Source organism: Otolemur garnettii, unplaced genomic scaffold (assembly GCF_000181295.1).
Source record: "Otolemur garnettii isolate 467f Iridium unplaced genomic scaffold, OtoGar3 scaffold00120, whole genome shotgun sequence".
Classification (NCBI taxonomy): domain Eukaryota; kingdom Metazoa; phylum Chordata; class Mammalia; order Primates; family Galagidae; genus Otolemur; species Otolemur garnettii.
This window is the reverse complement of record NW_003852515.1, coordinates 509,831-520,648: the sequence shown is the minus strand read 5'-3', so window position 1 is coordinate 520,648 and position 10,818 is coordinate 509,831. Positions and strand designations below refer to the sequence as shown.

The following is a 10,818-nucleotide window of genomic DNA, read 5'->3' as shown; positions in this document are numbered from 1 at the left end:
AGAGAGAGAGAGAGAGAAATGGCTTAAGGAGTGCTTACTGAGACACTTAGGGCATTGCCAGAGTAAGGAAATCATTTTATGAGGATGACCAAGAATCAGTAGCCTGTTACTCCTCCGCCACCGAGCTTTTTACCTCAGGTCAGTCTTAGCCAAGACACTACAGTCACTCAAGAATCTCACTCCTGGACCCTAACTCTGGTATCTGTGGGATTCCTGGGGCTAATATTCTCTCAGGGTTGATCAAAATACCCCTCAAAAACAGTATCACTCTTAATAAATTGGTGTCTTGGCATTGTTTAGTGAAATATATACCATCCTTCTCAAATCCCTTGAAGCCATTTCCCTTCGTTTAGCAAATATATCTGCCTTCCAATTCCTCTCCTCTGCTGGTATCTTATGCCCTCTTTTGCCTTGCACCCTGCTGCGAGGGCAGTGCACTTACAGAGATGCATAAACCCAGGAATCAGCAGCTCTGGGCACTTGGACTTGCCTCACTAGCATTAGTTTAATAACTGGACCCAGAAATACTAATGCAGCCAACAGCAGAGCCGACCATTATAAATAGCCTCATTACCTAAATGGCCAGGAAGAAAAGGTTTCAAAAATGTCGTAGCCTCATTTCACAAGAGAGTTAAGGAATTTGGTTTGACCATAACAAATGTTTCGGATTTTCCCATTTTAGTGGTGTGGGCTTGGAAGTTTGTTTAGAGTGTCTGAGATTGTGCAGAAGAGGTAAGAAATCTGTCAAACATGGGGTTTTATGAGGAATCCTTTCCTGGAATCATTGAGCTTGACATCTCCATTACATCTTTTATCAAGTAGCTTTTTTCTAATACTATCTGCAGGAACCACATCCAGCAGCAATACAGTGGTTGCTGGCCAGGACAATTTCCCCGATGCTGAGGAGAGCAAGGTATTGAAAGAAACTGATGAAAGGTTGGTGCACAAATTTGACATAATATTCCCTATAACTTTCAATAGTAGCCTTTACCCAGGCATCAGTATGAGTTTGTGGGGTTTCATAAATTATACATATACCCCAAATCCTCTGTTTTTGGAAACAGACTCACTTTCCAACTCTCTTCTGGATATCCCCAAAGATAACACTTCTTCCCACACAAAGTCAGAGGAGAGAAAGATAAGCAGGTGTGTTGTTTTGATAGCAAAATCCCCTGCACCCCAGGGCTTAATTCTGGGCACAGACCATCTGGAATTAGAGGGAATCACCATGTGAAACTTTCAGATCTGGTTGTTGAATAATTTCCTTGGGATAGAGTAGATGCCTTGAGGTGAGTTCTGTGAAACATTATCACTCTTATTTTATTTTTGCTTTATCGTGTCTTATTTAACCAGAAACACTATCTTTGCTGCTAAAGAAGTCTCCATCCCCTTTACATTAGATCTTTAATGATAATACTTCTCTGCCCACATCTCTGCCTTCTCACTGCCTATGAACCTCTCGTAAGTAAATAATATGCACCAGGAGAGAGAAAAAGAATTCAAATTAAAAAATAAAAATCTGAATGACCCTCATGGTGTTGGAAACTCTTTTGGCTAAGCATTTTATAGTGAAAGGTAATGAGAGAGCCCTTTTACTTGAGAAATTAGTAACAAGGATGGGACATTCACAGATTTAAATTAGAGAAAACTTGAAAGGATCAAATAATGAAACTAGGCTGGGACCCCATCTCTAAAAATAGCCAGGCATTGTGGCAGGCACCTGTAGTCCCAGCTACTCAGCAGGCTGTGGCAAGAGGATCACTTCAGCCTAAGAAGTTGAGGTTGCTGTGAGCTATGATGCCACAGCACTCTACCGAGGGCAACAAAGTTAGACTCTGTCTCAATAAATAAATAATAGATCAATAAATAAATAATGAAACTTATCCACTTAGCCCAAAATGCCCTCTAGAAAGCCCAAAATGCTTCATGAGCGTCCTCAGATTTCATCATGTGTGCTGGAATACAGCAGGGGCTGAAAGAGAAGATTACCTGGCATGGGGCCTTCTTGTCTGTGAGTTCTGAAGGCACGTTCTCTAATTCAGGCGCCTACCAGATTCCTCCCTGCATCACTGAGCAGCTGTGTGGCTTTTAGGCGATGCCCATCTGTAGGGGCTTCCTGCAGACGGGAATTCAGATCATGAATTATAGACCCCGTCCTTTATTGTTCTTTAATACAATAAAGAAAAGGCCTTCTTTTTTTCTCAGAAATGAGTAAAGGTTTTCATATTCCATACATTGTTGAAAATACAAGGTTGTTAATTAGCTTTGTTTTGTTTTGTTTAATCAATATTTGGTGTTTCCTTTTTTTGTAAAACCACTTCATGGTAAAAATCACATTCTCTAAACATATTTTACTTTCTGAATGGAGTGTAACATTATGATCGTTTATTGTTTAGTCCGATTTCCTATCTGAATTTTACTTGAGCTAGAAAGGTGATAGATTTTTGCATATTAACATATCATTACAAAGGCCTCTTGAGGACCAGAATTCTGAATGTCCTGCTTAAGCTTTTAGTTGTAGCCTTTAAACTTAAGAAGACAATTGTCCCTATAATATCAAGATCAGAGAGCATCTTTGAGAGATGTTTTCTCATTTAGCGCTGGCTCTCCTGCTCTGTCTCTGTATCTCTGTTGGCCATTGGAAAACTTGAAGCAATTATCTATCTATATATAGATATAGATTATCTATATATATACATATATTCATATATATATCTCATATTCATTCACATCAGATTCTATACCAAATATATCTGCCTAGAAATATACTGATAGATCATATTCATAAATAGAGGCACAAATATATGTGTATGAATATTCCATCCCAATGGATACCACTATTCCATTGATCTTATACTCTACCTATACTATTTCTCTACTAAGTTTTTTTTCTTTTTTGTGAAAGTAGGCTGTGCCTTAGCCTAAAATTCAATCTTTCTCGTCAATCTACTTATCACCCTTGCCTCCTTTTAGTCTCTGGCATGCCAAAATTTACAGGTACTAACACACATGCTCATCCCCACTCCTAGATTTTGATTCCTACAGAACGGACGCTACATACCTCTGACACATTTCTATCCTTGGTGATTAGCATAGTGTGCTGCACATGGTAGGCATTTGAAAATGTCTGTGAATGAGTGAAAATAGGAGAAATGTCCCAGCCCCCCAGGTGGGTAAGCCATCTGAGCACCCTGCAGGCTCTGCTTCTCCCTCCCTTTCACTGGCCCATCACAGAAGACAGTGATTGTCTGATCCTTTTATTCCTTGTAGGCAGAGTCTACAGAGGCAGTGTGGTCCAGAAACACCACCCAGGTGGCTGTGCTGCCCAAGTCCCAGGGGCTGTCCTCACAGGACACATTGTCATTTCCAGGAAGCACCGTGGAATTAGGCAAAGCAGCCTCTCCAATGCCATGTTCTTCATAACTAAATTAATGCTTCATTAATGTGCTTTAGTAATATGCAATAAGCCTTCCTACCAACAAAAACCAAACGAACCATGTAGCTCATAGTAAAAGATCAGTAAATCAAGGGTAAGAACAAGAGCCAAACTACCAGCAGGGGAAGATGGTTGTGTCAAAAGTCCTAACTGAGGAAGACTAGTACAACTTATTAACCTGTCTCTGAGGCCCCCAAAGCCAGAAGAAAAATAGACCAAATTTTTTAAGTCTCACTGTATTTTTTAAAAGAAAGTCTTCATCAGAGATTACTAATAAAAAGCACCCCTAAACTCTGAGAGTGATCGTGTCTATTTCATTAGACAACAAAATGAACGTAGATTTTATTAAAATAGCAGTTGGTAGCTATTTTAAAATATACAGAATTAATCTGCATAAGTATTTCTAATCTATCAACCCTTAATTAAACCCCTTTATAAATTTATAGTCCCACAAAAGGATTTTTCAAAGGGAGCTAAAGCAAAAAACTTTAAAGCTATATAAATATTTGAGGATCTGTGTTTGAAACAGAAGTAGAGATTAATACCATCTGAATTGACAGTATTCATATACATTAGTATTTATTAATATACTATTAATACAATTGCCTAAGTATTAATTTGAGCTAAATCTGCCAGATGAAACTTAGGGAAACAGTTTATCCTTCTAGTTTTTCTCTTATCAGAGCTATTTTCATGTTTCTTAAGACATGAACCTTTGATGTTAAAAGGGTCTTCAATGTACTTAATCTTTGAAACTCTTAGAGAGAAACTCTATAGAGAGACCAGACCCCAAATAAGGTTTTTCTACCCAGGAAAGCAAAGGGAAATACCAGATTTTACTGTTGAGAGTCAGTGTTGTGCTCTTTCTTTGTCAAGCATATACTCTGCAGCACTGTAGTTTCATCTTCAGAGCAAGGAAAACAGTCTGGACGTGGCTTGCTCCTCCCTTTCCTTCAGCCTTATCAACTCTACCTAAAGCCCTTTAAATCTATCTCAAAAAAGAAAAGAGAAGAATTGCCATGTGTTCCATCATTCTTCCCTTCCTGGGTCCTCCAGACCATGATTTAAAATCTGGTACTCATCACAGTTTGTAGCCAGGAATGCCGCAGGTCTTTCTGCCTGATGGACATCTCCAGACGTGCTTTCTGTCAGTACCTGCTTTTCTTCCTTGCTTAATGATGTATCAGCATAAAAGTGATTAAAAAATGTCTTCAGAAGGTAATAGTTTTGTCACTTTGCTAAATTCCTAAGTGCCAGTCTGATTTAGATGAGTACATGGCCTGATTTGTGTGCCACTAAACAGATGTCCTAGATATTCTGTTTTTATAGATTTACCAAGTAATAGTCCCAGAGATATGAATATTCAGAGTGTGAAGTTACTGGGGAAAAATTGGTTGTATCAGGAAGAAGAAAAAACGCTGTTGCAAATATCTAAGTGAATAAAGCCAGAGTTAGCACACTCTGTCACATTTTATAATTCAGCAAATCCAACTCACTGATGTAATATTCTGAGGTTATGCACCTGTGGCAAGGTGAGTATCTCAGGGACACATCTGCTAGTTTTTCCTGAATCATTGCTTTCTCTATACATTGGTGAGGATGGCTATAGCCCTGCATCTTCCAGTGTCCCAGAGGGACATAGAGTGTTGAACTATTACAAGTCACAGCACTCACTTAGTAATGTAGGGAGACACATCTGTTTGGGCTTGAATTTTCCAGATATTTCTAGATAGCCTCAGTTATCTTCTCTGGCTGTATACAAGTTGAGTAGATAAAACCTACCATGTATCATTTTATGTAACATAAATAGGAATGTGCCATTTTCCCTTGAACCAAACCTTTCCTCTTCCACATAGGTTGTAGAATGATAAATACACACATGCTATTGATTGGAAGCCTTTGGTGGCCCTGAGACAAGGCTTCCTAGTATAGTTGGGTAGTGTCTTGTGGTTTTGGAAACACTCTCACATCATTACTTTGGATCCCAAGAATAACCCCCCAAAAATAAAAGGTGAAGTATTATTATCATTCCCATTTTGCAGTTGTGGGACCAAGTTCCCCAAGAAAGTAAAGGCCTTGGCCAACATCGCAGAGCTAGTGAGCACGACCTCAGCCTCAGAGCCACACGTTGGTTCCACGCTGGGAGGCATGCCAGCTGCCTGCACCTCCCTGTGGTTACACGGGACAAGCTGTTTCACTTCAGTGTTATCATTGCAAGGAAAATAATGCTTAACTCAAAGGCAAGTGAGCAAGATCAAATCAGATAATGTGCATGAAACTACATCAGCCTTTTTTTTTCTTTTTTGGTTACCTCTTAATAAGCCACAAGAGAGACCAGACAAAAGTCTCCCTGGTCCTGCTGAACACCAGCTCATACCTTTTAAACACACTGACTATTTTAGGGGAAACTTAAAGCCAGGTAAAGTCCAAGATTTGTTGTGAAACTATTTTTGTGTGTTTCCAATTCTGTCACTTGTTTTATCACCCCATAAACATTCATTGACCACCACTTGTGCCAGGCTATGTGAATAAGGGAATCATATTATTCAGTATTAATGTCCTTTTTCTTTCCAAAGCAAATGTTACCATTTCCTAGTTCAATTGAAAGATTAGTCTCAAGATTTTTATCTTTTTAAGGTTTGAACCTGTGACTTTGAGCAAGAATGACCACTGGTCTTCTCAAAAAAATTAAAAAAAAAAAAAAAGAAATATTTAGGATACAGTATTCCTTCATGAAAAACATATTTGGAAGTAGTAGCAAAAAATCAACCTCTGTGTATCAGTGTCTGTCTCTGAGTGACAGCACATACATACACATGTCAATATTTCATGACAATTGTTCTTGTATTTGAAGGTTCAGTAATGTCATCAGAGCCCACACTCGCCTCGAGTCAAGATATAGCAATAGCTCGGGAGGATCATACGATGAGGATAAAAGTAAGTATCAACAGGCTGGTGGCTTTCATTGGGATGCAAATGGCCAGAGAATGGAAAATGAGTATTTCTATTACCCTTGGTCTAATCACTAAAAAGGGTCTATAAATGTTAAGTAGCCATTTAAGCCAACAGTGCAGATGAACATAGAGTCGGCATCTTAAAGGTTTTTGGAAAAGCCGACCAATGAAATATAAATATTGTAACCTGATCGTTTGCACCCTCATACCAATCTGAATTTTTAAAAACCATAAAAAGCCAACCAATGGACAAATCAATATTATAAAAACTCAAACTGCTACCCAATGCCATATTTTTATATTCTTGGCATTTTTCATTGGTGAGGCAGTTGGGAAAAGGCTAGAAAGACATTGGCCCATTAGAAAACATGTGTTGCAGTTCAGTTTTCCAGCCTCTGTTGGGAGTGCATTTAGCCTTGAAGCTTTGTGAGTCTATTCACTCAGGATAGGATCAGTTTTCACGTTGACTCTCTCAGCGGCATAGTCTCAGTAGCCAGATGAAAACCTTGCTAACCTGGGAGATAGATTTGTTACAGGAACTTCGTTTGGCTGTTGGGAAACCAAAAAGGCCAATACATTCACTGATTCTCTGTAAGTCCTAGGCAGCTGCTATAGACACTGAGCAGATACGGAGTATGAGTTGGTCTTGAGTTACAGGAATTCTGGAACCACAGAATGTTCCCAGTGACATTTAAATGTGCTAAGGAAATCAGTGAACTATCTGGTGGGATGTATTTTTCTACTTTGGCAGAAATTACTAATATAGTGATCATGAGTTAAGTTTATTTTGTAAATCAGTGCATAAACCTTTATGGTCGTTGTTTTGTTTTTGAGTCAGTCTCACTTTATTGCCCTCAGTAGAGTGCCATGGCGTCACAGCTCACAGCAACCTCAAACTCTTAGACTTAAGTGATCTCTTGCCTCAGCCTCCCAAGTAACTGAGACTACAGGTGCCTGGCTAGTTTTAGAGACAGGGTCTTGCTCTTGCTCAGGCTGGTCTCAAACTTGTGAGGTCAGTCAATCCACCCACCTGGGCGTCTCAAGTGCTGGGATTACAGGCATGAGCCAGTTGTTTTATTTTAGTGGGAAGTGTGTAGATTCAGGTAAGAGCAAGGTGGTTATAATGATGCCACATTTCAGGTAACCTGGCCCTACTTATGTAGACACAGACAGGCAATTATTCACCATTCAAAATACCAGTGGAAGGAATGTTTGCAATCCATATGTAATGTTCATGCTCTAACTGAGGTTTCAGCTATGTCTGGGGAAGACACTTCCTAGAACTGTCAAGAAGAGGTAAAATAAAGCTGTTTGTATTTTTCTTCTTTTTTTGTGTCCAAGCAGAGGACTACACCACCCAAACTGAACAATTGAATCTCAGGACATCAGACCATTAGTTCTAGAAAGGACCATATTGTAGAGATGAAGAAAGCAGTACCAGAGAAATGGAGTTGGTAGTTCAGGAAAAGTTACTGTGGAAATATTTGGTGACCCAAACTTTGAGAACAACAACAACAAAAAAAAAATGCATTTTATTCCACCTGAATTGTCCTTGGTACATTTTTACTGTTTGGATATAATCTGAGAATATCATTGAAACAAAAAATATCCTTTCCTAACCAAAATCTCACAAGTTGTTTTTTTCCTTTTAATTCCTCAATAGTCTCCCTTTGTTACTCCCCCTTCCAGTTTTGTTGAAGAGCAGCTAATTACTTAGAGGTACATTCGGAAACTAACTTATATTAGACAGCTATTCCAGTAGTTAATTTGCTGAAAGGGAGTCATTCTGCAGGCAATTTACTGAGAGTTAGAACTGAGATAAGTTACTAGTGTACCTGCTTTAAATTTTTTCCAGGCTAAAATTTTGTGGCCAAGCTTCATGGCATAGAATTCTAGGGTGCCAGGTGCTCATTTATTGGTATATCAATAAGTGCCCACAGTCACTTTTTCTGAGGGAAATCCTGGCCTCACTGACTGAAAATTTCTCACATCCCTGGAGAAGTGGGGTGTTCATGGTTCTAATGCCTGTCCTTGTTCAAAGCCCTGTTGTCACAACAGGAAAGCTTCCCTCCCACCAGCTCTGCTAACTGTTAAGGCCACTGTTCTACATAAGACCAGCAGCATCAAGTCAGCAACCTTCTGCTACCTTTCAGAAGTGCAACCAAGAAAAACTATATTTGGGGGAAATTTCCTAAAGACAGTGTAATACATATTTCTACCTAATCCATTAAATTTTCCCAAAATTAAGCCTGCTTGACTGAAGCCACATACTGGGGGGGAAGAAGGGGAGATGTCGTAGCATCCCCAGGGGAACTGCTTACCTTGAATGCCGCTGACTTGTACTGACAGCATAATAAGAAATAACGCCATGAAATCAGTTGTTGTGCTCACTTTAGAGATATTGTTATGGAGTTCATTCACTCAACAAATACTTATTAATCCCCTACTATATGCCAGGCACCATTGCAGGTAGTAGGAACACAGCAGTGAACCAAATGGAGAAAGTTCTCACCTTCCTGGAACTTACACTGGGCAGGGAGCAGGCAATGCTGGTGAATCAGTGCTCTGTGCCCAGGGGTTAAGGAAAGCTGCTGTGGGAAAGTGATATTTGGACAAAGAACCTAATGAAGCAAAGGATTAAGCCAGGCAGCTGTCTGGGAAGGACATTCCAGCCCTAGGCAGTAGCAGATGTGAGGGCCCTGAGGCTGGGTGGACTCAAAGGAAACCTGTGACTGGGGTAGAGTGAGCAAGAGGATGGTCATAGGAGATAAGTGAGGAGAGGTACAGGGGGAAGACCTGGTAAGACCTCAGAGGCCATGGCATGGATTTGCTGGGGGAGCCACTGGGGAGTTTTGAGCAGAGAAAGACACAACTGAATTTAATTTAAAAGAAATGCCCTGGCTACTCCATAGAATGTGGACTGCACGAGGGCAAGGATAGAAGCAGTGACACAGTAAGGGTAGCCCAGGTAGAAAGTGTGGTGGCGTAGGCTAGGAGCATCATGATGGACATGGGGAAAGATGGTCAGATAGCGGTTTTGGAGGCAGAGCTCACCGAGTGTGTTGACAATGGCATGTACTGAATCTCACTTTCCCCTCTACAAAATAGGGGTAAAAATAGGTACTTATCATCAGCTGTTACTATGTGAAATGCATAGAACAATGCCTGGCATCCAGTGAGCACTCTGTGCTAGCTCCTAGTATTACTATCACCGTCAGCACCATCATGATTGTGAGGTAGATGTGGGATGTGACGGGGAGGCCAGAGATGACTAAGGCGTGAACTGGATATATGGAACTGAGCTTTCCTGAGATGGGGAAACTGGAAGAAGAGCAGGTTTTCACAGTAATGGGCATTCCCATAATTTAATGTTTTTCTGTGTGTGTGTGTCTGTATTTTCCTTTGCTTTATAATGAATAACTATGAATCAGTTAGCAAGTAACAACTAATCAAGTAATTACCTAAACAAGTAATTCTAACCCATTTGATCATGTAATTCATACTCACCAAATGAAATGGTTGGCAAGTTATTTTTATAAGTGCACATTCTGAGAATCTTTCTAAAAATACCAAGTAGGGAAAACAAAAATATCCTCTTCCTGAAAATAAAGCACACTTGTCTTTCTCACCCTATAGATGATCCAATTTCTCCCTACACAAGCTGGTTGCTAACTATTACGGAAACCAAGCAGCCCCAGCCCTTACCAATGCCTTGTACTGGAGGATGCTGGGCCCCCCTGGTTGACTATCTCCCAGAGACCATCACTCCCCGGGGACCACTGCACAGGTGAGCAGTATGTACAGGTAGAGGGAAATGACCGTGTAGCTTTGACTGGACTTTTCTACATATAAGAAGTAGAAAACCTATTCCAGGTCTCTCCCAGTGAAAATGCCTTTTAAATCAAACTGTGCCTGACTTGACTGCTGCTCCCAGTATATTAGTAGAGCTTGGCCAAATATTAACCAATGTGCAAAACTGCTCTGTGGTCTTTTGAATTTCTCCTTGGTAGAATCTTGATACAGATATGCATTCTGTGATGTTTTTTTAAGCTGTACACAACCTGAAGAGAGGGACTTTGATTTCAATTTCTCTTCACTCCTCAACTTTTACTACCTCATGACTAGAAGACTCTCCATTATGAGATTTGCTCAACCAACATACTTCCGTGTCGTGGAGCTCTAGGCTATATCAGAAGTTCAAGTCTACAGGATGTCCCAAAGGTCACCCATAAAGTCGCCATGCATAAATGGAAAATGGTAGCTAAATGTACCTTCATTTATAAGATAGTCATTATAAAATTTTACAACAGATTTACAGAACATTGTCTATGTGTTGGCTACCTCTTTGTAAAATTTCATGAGGAATATTTTGTAAATAAAGATCATTTAGCTATGATTTCCCCTTTTCCTTTTTTTTTTTTTTTTTTT

The 10,818-nt window shown here is 39.9% G+C and overlaps 1 protein-coding gene across 1 annotated transcript in view; it reads left to right on the top strand.

Moving 5' to 3' along the window:
• Positions 1-10,818, top strand: part of FRY (FRY microtubule binding protein) — a 251,083-nt gene that overhangs the window by 166,071 nt on the left and 74,194 nt on the right. The window contains exons 35-37 of the mRNA XM_003797632.2: positions 846-936; positions 6,291-6,373; positions 10,027-10,177. Of these exons, the coding sequence (XP_003797680.1) occupies positions 846-936; positions 6,291-6,373; positions 10,027-10,177 (325 nt within the window). The remainder of the gene's footprint in view (positions 1-845; positions 937-6,290; positions 6,374-10,026; positions 10,178-10,818) is intronic.